Genomic DNA, 13137 nt, shown 5'->3' with positions numbered 1-13137 from the left:
CAAAATAAAACAAAAATACCTAATATCTATAATAAAAAAAATAAAAATACATATTGTAAAAAAAAAAATTCAAAATTTTGGGGGGGCCAAGGCCCCTCCCTGCTACCATAATAATCCGCCATTGTTCGTGCACAAGTACCACCATGCACTAAGAATGTCACACCTTCATCAACTTTTCATCTACCGTCGGTTAAACCTACTCTTAAAACACCACTATATATTTAATATTAATTATTTTGTAGTGTGTAACATTAATTAATCACACTCAAAATTTATAAAATTTAAATCTTTATAAAAAATCAGACTCAAAATTTCAATTGGAATCCAAATTGTCTTTCAAATCTAATTTCAATTGTAATTCCAAATTCAATATGAATGTCACAACTCCTAATCAGCTTAATTCCATTTCAAAACTCAAATTCAATAACAACACACACTAATCAATTGGATTCCAAATCAAAATGTCATTTCAATTCAATGGTTTATGAACTCCAATTGTAGTGTGAGAACTGTTGATTAACCTTAATTATGAATTTAAATATAAAATGAAAATTTAATTTCGATGATAGAAGTATTTATCTAGTTTATAATTTCAATTCCAAAACAATTCAAAATTATAGTAATCAAGCAATTGATTAGTGCAATGTACCATTACTTGCATCAACAATTCTAAAAGTATGATGCTCTAAGAAAAATACTCAGTTGAGATAGGAAATGTATAAAAAGTGAAGATATAAAGAAAAATGACTCATTGAAATATGAAATGTATAAAAAGTGAAGATGAAGATATAAATCTTATTTTATGTTTTCCATTGTATTTATATTTTATGTTTGTTATTTATCATTTTGTCATCGGTTACACCAACGTTTAAATCTTATTATTTAATTAATTTTACATAACGATCTTAATTAATTATATTTAGGTTTTAGTGTAGATATAATGTCTATTTATATTCCAATACAATTTTCAACAACTGCTCCTCTCAGAATCATTATTAAAAGTTGTAAGAAATTTAATAATACAGTTTATATGCACTAGTTCAGAGACGTGAAATCATCACGCATGATAAATTATCATTAGGATCTAATCATCATTCGTCCATCTTCTTCTCATTTTCGTCTTCCTCCACTTATTTTTCTCTTTTTACTTCACCGTTTCGTATTTGGCTACTTACGCAGCAACCATCATTATTCTTACATTTTGCATGATTATGTTCTTACTTACATTATGTCGCGTTCTATTGAGAGAAATAATTAGAAAAATGAGAGTAAGAGATTGAAAGAATTAGAGAGTAAAGTTGGTGTTATTTCTTTTAAGTGATTCAGAGGTGTTCTAGAATAAATTAGAAAGTGAAGTTTGTGACTGGATTGACTGATGTGATATATTAAAAATAACTTTTAATAGAAAAAAATAATAGATTAACAAAATTTCCCTATTGTTATAGATAATATAAAATTATGCATAAATAATTTAAATTATTTTATAAATTTTATTGAATGATTTAAAATATAAAAAAAATATTTAAAAAAAAATGAATAATACAATTTATTTTGTATAAAAATAAATTTAATATCTAAGACCGAAAATAATTAATTTATATGGAATTTTTTTTAATAGTAATTTTAGAAGTAATATTTTTTATTATAACCATAATAAATTATTATTACTGTTAAAGTTAAATTAAGAAAGTGAACTAAAACCATGTATATTGATTTTAACAGTTAAATCTCATGTAATAAAAATTAAATAATGAAGGATAATTTGATAAATGTAGATGTGTCATTCTCTAGTCTCACTATAGATGGTGAGGTTGAATTTTTAGTCAATTCCTCTAATCATTTCATCTCATTATCTTATATCACCTCCAAAAGAACACGCTATTCACCTCCTAATCATCTTTTCTCATTTCTTATGAATAGTACACCCAAAAGAATACGGCCTTAATGTTACTTAGACTTTTGTTGAGATTTTCTTTCTGTAATAGACCTCTTAGTATGAAAAAAGAAATTGTTTAGAAAAGCTCAACCTTCTATTTATATATATATATATATATATATATATATATTCTAAATAAAATTAAAAATTTTGACATTTTGTTATATTTTTAAGAAAATTATTTTTATATTTTATTTTAAACAAATTTTTAATATTTCTATAGTTTTAATATTCATTTTAATATTCTTTTAGAATAAAAAGTACATATTTTTTAAATAAAATAAGTAAAAAAATTATATCAAAGAGTCTAGTGGTAATCAAGATATCAAAGAGTGTGTACTAAAGAAACAAATTCTTTTGTTGAAGCACACTTTCAAGTTTACATTCCTCTTTTCAACTATTTTAATATGCTTTAAAAAAACTTTAGTCTATTTTGTATACTAATGTTTCTTTTTGCCTTAACAATGTTCAAAACTATTGAATTCTTTTGGAAAATGATACTATCACTATATTTTTTGACTCTCATTTTCTATTTTTTGATATCATGGTTTAGTGTGACTCATTGATTAATGTACAATTATCTTTTTTTTTGAAAGAATCAATGGTTCATAATAAACTACGCCATGGAGTAAAGTATAATAGAAAAAAATTGGAGTCAAAGAATAATTTTCCAATTCTTAATCACTTTTGTAATTACTTTTTTAAATTTAAATAATTAGTCATTATAAAACAATTAATTACTTTTTTAGTTACTATTTTTCTAAATTTAAATAATTACTCGTTATACATTATTACTTATAATATTTTTTATCTATAACTATATAAATATATATATATATATATATATATATATATATATATATATATATATATACCTTTTGTTTTTTTTCAAATTTTACTCTTTTATTTATTACTTTTAAAATTTATACATACTCAAAAAAGGCATACACATACGTATCACATTTGTGTTTATATAAAAGGACTTTATATCCTCTTTTATTTTTTAAATTTAATCTTTTCAATTATTATTTTTATAATATATTTTTTACAATTTACAGTTTCCAATCTCGCCAACGACGGCGACAGATTCTTCACTTTGGGTAGCACGCGAGAGTGGTGGAGAAAGAGGAAGTTTTGCAGAGAAGAGGAGGGAAATTTTGGCGCAACCAAACTTCTTAAAACTATTTCATTTCTGTGTTTAATCTATAATTATATAATAACGCTTCTTCTATTATATAAATTTTACTTTTTCCAATTCTGAAATTTAAATTATAGGGTTTCATACTTTTTCCAATTTCTCTTTTATTTAATTTTTTTCATCTTTAATTAACACGTACACAAAACATAAATTAAACAGCTTAAAACGAAATCCAGACCTGACAGTCTGTTTGTCATGTGTCAAACACAACTAACGACGTCCAAGAATGAGGACCATTTCCGATCGTTTCAAAACATGAGAAACCAAATTGGAGCAAACATTAGTTTGGGAACTAAAAACAAAATCGTACAATACTTGAGGGACGAAAAACATAATTTACCATATATATATATATATATATATATATATATATATATATATATATATATATATATATGAGTACTCTTCATATATAGATGGAAAGTGAGTTATAGACATGTTTGATTATACTAATTTACATTGATTTAAGAGAGTGAATTTGCATATGAGTTACAGATTTTGACATTCTTTAAAGAGGAATACAGAAAAAGACAACTTATCACGTTAAAATTATTTCATTGTCTCAATATATAAAAATTATTCATTGTTATATGTATATGTATTATAATTATATATATATATATATATATATATATATATATTAATAATAACTACAATTATAATTATTATAATAATTACTATGATATAATAAAAAATATATAATAATAATATATATTACGATAATATATATATATATATATAATTATACATATATTTAATTAATATTTTTTAAATAAAATATAATTATAATTATAATTAGTATTATATAATAATAATATAATTATTATTAATATTATTATTCAAATAAATATTTTTTATAAATGAATTAAGTATATATAAAATAAAATAAAATAAATTTAAATAAATGTGGATATATAAATTAAATAGTTTATATTATAAATTATGTTAAGTTATCATTGAGAATAATAATAATTTATTTTAAGTTATTAATGATAATATCAGTAAATTATATTTTTTTAATTTAAAATAATATTTTTAATTTTATTTTAATATCATTTTTTCTATTTATATTGAAGGGTAAAATGATAATCATACAATTTATTCTATTAAAGATTATAATTTATTAAATTTTATCCATCACTTCATAGACATATTCACTCAAATCATATCATCTTTTTCTTAATCCAAATCATTTTATCTTTACCTACAAATCAACGCAAATCCATTCCTCCAAACCCACACTCCAATCCAAACACAACATTAAAGATAAATATTTTCCAAAAATAGCTTTTAAGTTCAGCTTTTTACAGAACTGTGAACTTTCCCATAATATATAAGAAAATACCAATTACTTTCAATTATAAATACTAATTAAAACCCAAACAGATTTATTTATTTCTACATATCTTGTTTACCAGAATTTGTGATTCCACAAATTTGACTAGAAAAAACTTGTGATGATGGTCATCTTATAAGATGAATAACAAAAAATAGAGATGCCATCATCTTTATCCTTGCTAGAATCTGGAAAACAAAAGCAGATGCTTCCTCTAACAGTGGTTCAGGTGACATTTCCAAGCACAAATTCCATAACAACCAACCAATACAATATTTCAAAATTAAGATTAATTATTACTAATTATTATTAATGTTGAGTTAATGCTCCATAATCAATGCTTTTTCACCTATAAAAGAGGCATATTTGTGTGGCATAGTAATTATAAATCTTCATCTTCTTGGTAGTGAAGCAATGGCATGTTCTCAAATTCAAAAGCTGGAAAGTGAGGTGAGTATGAATGCTTCTGCTGAGAAATTCTATGATATTCTATGCAACAAGACACACCAACTTCCCAAAATTTCCCCTCAAAATTTACTCTCTGTTCAAATTCATAAAGGCCAATGGGGTACTCAGGGATCTATCATATCCTGGAATTATTTACATGGTATGTCAATTTTACCTTCAATTTTCTATCATTAATATTAATAGTAAAAATATCAAATTTACTGAATTTTATGACCTCAACTTGTTATCAATCAATATTATTTATTCTACCAAAAAATTACATCAAAATATATATAGTTTCGTAATTTTATAAGACTGCTATTAGAAAACATTAAAATAATACAATTTAAAAAATACATATATAATTTTGTAAGAATAACGTTAAAAAATTATGTGGTGATTGTTTAAGAAAAAAAAATAGTTTTTAAAATACAAGAGTTGTTCAATTATTTATTTTATTAAATAAATAAATAAAATGATTTTTAATTAATTCATAGAGAAATTGTTCATTAAAAGTAACATCAAAATGTTACTAAATTATGTATACCTCAATATACTTAATTGATAATAGAATCTGCTTGAAAAAAAAATATGCTTCTCTTATTTTCTTTTCTCAAATAGAATATAGGTTTTGTTTTACTTATTATACTTCATGTTATAAATCAAATTACATGTTATATGATGAAATTTGTACATGTTATAAATCAAATTACATAGTGTTTGATTTGAAGTCTTACTATAAAATATGTGTTTTATATTGGAGAACAAAAGAGGGGAAAGTTAGTGTGGTGAAGGAGATGGTTGAAGACATTGACAAGGAAAAGAAGAAAATAAGCTTTAGGGTTATTGAGGGAGAACTGCTGCAACATTACAAGAGCTTCAAGATTATGATACAACTTACTCCAAAACAAAAAGGAAGCACAGTGCATTGTGTGTTTGAATATCAGAAACAGAAAGATCACATTCCTGATCCTCATGCCATATTGCAGATAACACTTGACATCAACAACAAAATTAATGCATACCTCACTCACAACCACAACTAATCAATATAACTATTTTTTTATCTAAGAAATAAATAATTATGTCTAATGTAGCTTAATTATTTCCATCAGTTCTATGAATTTGATTCTATGATGAGTTTTTGGTGTTGGTCTTCTATTTTGCATTTAATATACATTTATATACACTGTTTTTGTTGGAAAATCATTACTGTTTCTATCCCAAAAATTACCTTATTAAAAAAAACACAAGAATATAATGTGAAAACCTTGATCATTATCTAAAGACAATCATGAAATAATTACTATGTGCAAATTTGTACAACACACATAACACTCTCAACCCTTTGACCCCAAATACACCCACACTCTCTCGAACAAAAATTAACTATACCTCACAACACTCTACTACAAGAGGATAAGAAAAGTCAAACACTAACTCAAAGTGTCTTAGACTTGGGACAAAAAACATTATGAACTTAGAGTTTTTCAAAATGATGAATATACACAAGATTCCTAAACACCAACTAAACAGTTGCATCATCCTCTCCTTGAACTGGCCTAGCTATAACTTCCTCGTCTATTCACACCAGTCAAGTGATCATTGCAAATAAGAATAAAATGCAAGACAAAACAAGACGCAAAGAAAAGGGTAAGCTAATGTATAAAAAGATTTAATCATTAAAGAATACAATTACTGAATCATATATAATCAATCATACTATTTCATACAAGGACTTGGACATGATTCAATTATCCGGATACATGCATTGATATTGGACCCTAGTAAATTGTACACTTGTGGTGACAACTATTACTTTGCAGAGTCATAACCGCACACAAGGTTAGTCTGTTAACGCCTTTGGCGAAGGTAAAGTCCCTAGACTAAGATTTTCTGCTCCTCTCACCACATACATCATTCTTCTCTACTTGAGAATTGGAGGGTTATTAGAGCATCATGACAACTTCCAACTGAATCCCTACATCAATGCATACACTATTACAAATCATCATTAATCCTCTTTGAATTAGTATCAACTATTCTTAATTTAATCTCAAACACCAACCATTTCATAAGAAATCATTCACAACAAACCCAAGACCTCAACAATTGATTATATAACAACTACTTAGACTCTCTGACTTTGGATTCATTAAGCGTGTAGGTACTCGAGTGACTCAAAGTCAATGAGCCCCTGGCTTTGGATTCGCTTAGTAAGTGAATCCTCACTCAGCCATTCCTAAGTCATTGAGTCTCTAACTTTGAATTCCTTGAGCGAGCTCATCTTCGACCAATGAGTCTGCATTATTTTGCAGAACAAGATTTTGCATAATTATGCATTCCCAATCAAGTCTAAGCAGCTTAAAAACCTTTACAAGTCAAACACATACCAAGCTCAAATTAACAACAAACAATAGTACCAATTACACTCAAATCAAAAACCATATCAATAGTTATTCATAGGTAAACAACTAAAGTTTAAAACATCAATTTCACACATTCATGCATCATTCCACGGATCAAACATACAAACAATTCACGGTATCATAATACAATTTACCAATTTAAAGATGTCGTATAATTTAAAAGCATTGAAATTAGCTTCTCTTACATGTAAGATGACTCAAACACTCAAGGAATAACAAATCTCCCTTCCAACTATCAGGACGCAAATTCAACCTAAGAACAACACAAATATGATCAAGACACATCATTAGAACCATTGATTAGCAGAAACTCATAAGGAAGACTTAGAATCCACATGTGAGCTAGAATTGCTCACATAGATGCATAAGGACAAAAGACCACGAAAATTGAGCAAAAAAATCAACTTACTCAAGTGAAGAAATTGATCAGATAGAAGTGATGAGTTCTTCATAAGATTACGAAAACAATTTTTAGAGAGATAATAAGTTTATAAATAATAAACTTGTTTATAAAATTTCTATTTATACTCTAAAACATTTTAATATTAAAATAATCAAATCTCACTATTTTAAACATTCTATCAATTATATCATTTTCAAAATTCTTACATTTATTATACCGAGTAGATTATAACAAACATAAGAATTATTTTTGCATTAGTGATTTTTTTATGTAGTTTTAGGTTGTTTAAGATTGACGAGAGTTGTTTTTGGTCATGTGCCACATAGTTGTTACCTAGATGGTTTTTTCTAAACTTGTGATTGGAGTAAAATAATTACATCGCTCATATGGAGAATAAAATGTTATTACCCATATCCACTAGCCATTTTGATCATGATATTTACATCATTATGGGTATCATTGTGAGCCCACAAAGCTATATATTATTGCAAAGGATAGAAGATTCCTCCTCCACTAGTGGTGGTTCACCTCAAACTTCCAGTCACATATTATTCCTTTAATATATCCTTCAACCTATCTATCATACATTTATCTATATATAAAAATTGCAATATGTTAATATAAAATAATAATAATAATAAAGTTTAACAAGTTTTAATATGTTGTTCAATTGTTAGGATAACCTGTCAATTAGTTATTTAAGCAAGATATTAGAGTGATAAGGTTTCACAACAAGCTTTAATACATATTATTTTGATATATACATTAACATTTTCTTTCAGAAATTAGATGACATACTACCATGAATTAAATTGCTTAATTTAGAAAAATTCAATATTCAAACCCAACGCAAAAAATGAATTCAAGTTTAATTTTTTATTAAGAAATGCCGCCTCCAACATTTTTTTCCAATATATTTTTTTCTAAAATAAGATAAATATTTTATATTATTATATACATGGATGTATTTCCAATACTTCATAAATTTAAGTATTTTCAATAACTCTCTGTTAAAAAAATTGTTTCGTTAACTGTATTAAAATATTTTTATTTTCATAAAACTACTCTAAAGTCTGATTTTTGTTGTCAACAATATAAGATGATCATAAAGAATAAATTGATCGACAAATTAAAAATAAGAAGATAAAAATAATTGTCATGTCATCTCAATATCAACAAATCAAACAACAAACACTTAACAAAAATTAAAAAAAAAAATTAACATTCAATGGAATAAATATTTTCAATATAAACTTAATTTAAAATATTTTTATAAAGTACTTAATGCTTGAAAGAATATATATATATATATATATATATATATATATATTAATCAGAAAAAAAAAATATTGAATAGAGACAATTAGGTTGTCCCAATTCATACATAAAGTAAAATATACAAAAAAAATAGACAAATGACAACAATATACCATTCCTTCTCAAATAATACCTAAAAAAATATTATCATGACAAGAATCCAAGACTAAGCTTTACATTAATTATATATATATATATATATATATATATATATATATATATATATATATATATATATATATATATATATATATATATATATATAGATGGATAGGTGTATATTGTACACATACCTTGTGAGAAGTAAACAGATATGGCATACTCGCAGGTTCAAAAGATAGAAAGTGAGGTTGATATCAAAACTTCTGCTGATAAGTTGTATGATGTTTTCTGCAACAGGCCACACTATATTGCCACCATTTCACCTCAGAAAGTACAGTCTGTTCAAATTCAGAATGGAGAATGGGGCACTGAGGGATCCGTCATCACCTGGAATTACGTGCATGGTATACAACTTTCTTATTCTAAACTTCATTAACAAAACATTAATTACTTTCTTAACAATTTCTCAAACAACTTCATAAAACAGACTTGCTTAACTATATTATTTGATAAATCTGTTACTTTTAGTTTTTGTTGAGGTGGTGATAAACCTTTTTTTTATGTTTATGAAGAATTATTGTGAAAAGCTAATTTGAATTTGGATAAGAACAGAAGGAAAGATTTGTGTAGCGAAGGAGATAGTTGAAGACATAGATAAGGAAAACAAGAAACTGAGCTTCAATGTTGTAGAGGGTGACCTTTTGGGACACTACAAGACCTTCAAAGCTAATTTGCAAGCTACTCCAAAGGGAAAGGGTAGTGTGATCCAATGGACAATAGAGTTTGAGAAACAACATAACCACATTCCTGATCCTCACGCCATGTTGCAACTCGGAATTCAACTCACCAAAGACATTGATTCTTACCTTACTAAGGATCACAACTAAATCATTAGTTGTCTTGTCACATGCTGCTGTCTAAGAAATAACAATTGATATAATAAATTATGGGGCCTAATAATTAATTACCCCTCAATTGCATCCATCATATGTATTAAGTGTTGTAATAAGGTGCATCAGTAACTACATAGTAGGACTGAGCTGGGCACATTTGTATTGTGTTGTATGATTTATGTTCGGTTTGGCTTTTTTTGTAATTGTGAACTTTGGAACTCAGTTTCTTTTGAAATCTCCTTCTTTGTTATGTGTAATTTTCAATGGCAATTTACATAAATGAATGTTGAGAGATTATAAATTATTTTAGAATAATTTACTTGAGTGTTAAATTATAGGAATCGAAGAAGTCTATACTTTTACATAGGGTTAATTTATGAAAAATTATATGTCCACCTAGGAATCCTGTCGCATCGTGCCGCTGTAAAACTTTTTCTTTTCTTTTCCTCGGTCGCGCTACGAATTCATGTTCTTCCTTTATTTTTGTTGGAAAAAACGACTGGGAATCCCTTTATTAATAAAGAAATAAAATAAATATAAGAAAACATATAGATAACACATTCATGTCTTTTAGTCCCGAGTACACATACTCTCCAACCCAAACCTCACATCTTAGAGTTTAGTTTAGAAGTTTTCGGTTTGTTTCTTACTTTACACGTGTCCGCTTTTTCTTGTGCCTAATGTTGGATTAGTTTTTATCGATATTTCACCTTCACAGGTTCTATGTTCTATGTTGCTTTCATCATCATGGAGGATCATGATCCCTAATAACAACGCTCTTATTACATAATATTAATTAGAAGAATCTAAGATTGAAGTGTCTTTGACTCAGGACAAGGAACATCATGGACTTAGAGTCCATTATATAGTTACTAACACACACTTCTTTGATTGTCTTAGACAATATGAAACTTTTTAAGAGATGTTCTTTTTATCGACCCAACAATTTCCAACATTCTTACTCCATTCATGTTCCATTTCCACCACCACTACACTTATGAGGTGACATTTCCACCGTCATACACTTGTGAGGTACCATTTCCACCCTGCTGCACGTGTGAGGTTTCATTTTTGTGGGCATTGCAGTCCTCTCCATTCTTCCTCTATTTCCACCATTGGCAGTCTCATGAGGTTTGTTCTTTGCTTTCATTGCTTTCATTGCTTTCATTGCTTTCAAAACATGTTTTGTACTGCTATAATCATCCCTTATTTTATGGTTCCCAGCTTATGCGCTCCCAAGTTTTTATTGGCTTAAAAATGTATATATTTTAATATGTTGTTAATATTTTTTTTTTTGTATATTTGATATTTTGAACTATTTCTTTTTTCTTTTTACAAAAATTGGTTAAGTATATGTTCAAATTTTGTTTGTTTGACATTATTGTCACGTTTTACTTAGTCTTAGTTTTCCGTTTAAGATTTAATACGAACACCATGTAATCTCTTTAATTTTTCTAAAGAAGGCGGTACTAATAATTTATATGTATCAAATTGTGAATGATTCGATTGGATAGTTTAAAAAGATTAATCACTTTTTAATAGTTTATTAGTGCATAATATATATATATATATATATATATATATATATATATATATCTTAAAATTCATGAATATTTCTCAATTGTATTTTGTATTGATCTTTGGATACATATTTGATTGTAGTTGATAATCATTTTCGTGTAACCTCAAGACCAATGTGAAATACTAGCAAAATTTTGTGAAAATTTTGAAAAGGTATTTTAAAATTGATATGTACCAATAAACTAAAAAAATGTGAATCTTCTTGAACGGGGATAAAGTCATACCTTAAATACAAAAGTGAGGTGATGATTAATTTAAAGATTACTAAAGTTGTTCATACAATTTCAGTACACACAAACACACACAAGCACACACAAGTACACACACGCACACAATAACACACACACACACACATACACACACACACACACGCACACGCACGCACACACACACACACACACACACACCCACACCCACCCACCCACACAACCCCCCCCCCCCCCCCCCCCCCCCACCCACCCACACACACACACAAAAGGAAATTGAAATTGAAGAATTTTAAGAAGATATTTCAAATAACTAAAATAGTATAATATGAAATTCACTAAAAAAAGGGAAATTAAAATTCTCCAAGTTGTAGAATTGTTCATTGGTTAGAACAAAAGAAGTCAACAAGTCCAAAAAGTTGACACACATACAAAAGGAAATTGAAATTAAAGAATTTTAAGAAGGTTTTTAAATTAACTAAAATAGTATAATTTGAAATTCACTAAAAAAAGGAAAATTAAAATTCTCCAAGTTGTAGAATTGTTCATTTGTTATAGAACAAAAGAAGTCAACAAGTCCAAAAAGTTGAGTCGAGTCGAGCCAGGCCGGACCAAAGGTCGAGTTGGCCTGGCCTACGCAGAAGGTCAAGTTGGGCGGGCCGAAGGTTGAGCCGTGTTGGTCTGCGCCAAGGTCGAAATAACTCAGGTCAGGCCGAAGGTCGAGACAAGTCAGCCTAGGCCGAAGGTCGAGACTGGTCAGCCTAGACCGAAGGTCGAGCTAGGCCGGCCTAGGATGAAGTTTGAGTCAAACCAGGCTGGGATGGACCAAGACGAAGCTCGAGTCGTGTCCGCATAAGCCGAAGGTCGAGCCGAGCCAACCCAGGCCGAAGGCAAAGCTAAGTTAAGTTAGACTAAAAGGTAGAGTTGTGTTCGTCGTAAAATATAAATTAAATTGCTTTATCCAAACAAGAAAATTGAAATGTAAGATATTTTAATTACCATCCAAACTAATTACTTAAGAAATGAAGAGAATTCAATAACAAGTAATTTCATTACTAGGTATTTCAATTTCTTGAAATTGTTTAAATCTCTCATCCAAACACAAGATAAGGCAATGAATTTGTGGACATTCTTCCTTATAAGGTGCTCAACTTTCTCATCTGTATCGAACGTGAGACTTAGACTCACTTAAATTTCCAACATTTGTCAAGTGGGCCACCAATTTTTTGGATCCACACACTTAATTAAAAAAAGAAAAGAGATATTTTTCTTTATGTGCCACTGGCCTA

General features: G+C 27.6%; 2 protein-coding genes across 2 annotated transcripts; both read left to right on the top strand.

The window, feature by feature from the left end:
* Window positions 1-4856: 4856 nt before the first annotated feature.
* Window positions 4857-6057, top strand: LOC146888588 (MLP-like protein 34). The gene is made up of 2 exons (XM_085676226.1): window positions 4857-5077; window positions 5689-6057. Exons 1-2 carry the CDS (start codon window positions 4885-4887, stop codon window positions 5961-5963), a joined length of 468 nt encoding a protein of 155 aa, XP_085532352.1. The 5' UTR covers window positions 4857-4884; the 3' UTR covers window positions 5964-6057.
* Window positions 6058-9328: 3271 nt separating this feature from the next.
* On the top strand, window positions 9329-10296 carry LOC114182066 (MLP-like protein 43). The gene is made up of 2 exons (XM_028068816.2): window positions 9329-9572; window positions 9781-10296. The coding sequence occupies exons 1-2, from the start codon at window positions 9380-9382 to the stop codon at window positions 10053-10055; spliced, it is 468 nt and encodes a 155-aa protein (XP_027924617.2). The 5' UTR covers window positions 9329-9379; the 3' UTR covers window positions 10056-10296.
* Window positions 10297-13137: the final 2841 nt, after the last annotated feature.

Source organism: Vigna unguiculata, chromosome 1, assembly GCF_037176805.1.
Source record: "Vigna unguiculata cultivar grain cowpea cultivar isolate G323 ecotype 2 chromosome 1, ASM3717680v1, whole genome shotgun sequence".
Lineage (NCBI taxonomy): Eukaryota > Viridiplantae > Streptophyta > Magnoliopsida > Fabales > Fabaceae > Vigna > Vigna unguiculata.
This window is presented reverse-complemented; position numbering and strand designations above follow the sequence as displayed.

Excerpts from the sequence above, each read along its gene's own strand:
- LOC146888588 (XM_085676226.1), top strand. The coding sequence starts at position 4,885 with ATGGCATGTTCTCAAATTCAAAAGCTGGAAAGTGAGGTGAGTATGAAT. Across the intron at positions 5,078-5,688 it reads ATCCTGGAATTATTTACATG|AGGGGAAAGTTAGTGTGGTG; the intron begins GTATGTCAATTT and ends GGAGAACAAAAG.
- LOC114182066 (XM_028068816.2), top strand. The coding sequence starts at position 9,380 with ATGGCATACTCGCAGGTTCAAAAGATAGAAAGTGAGGTTGATATCAAA. Across the intron at positions 9,573-9,780 it reads CACCTGGAATTACGTGCATG|AAGGAAAGATTTGTGTAGCG; the intron begins GTATACAACTTT and ends GGATAAGAACAG.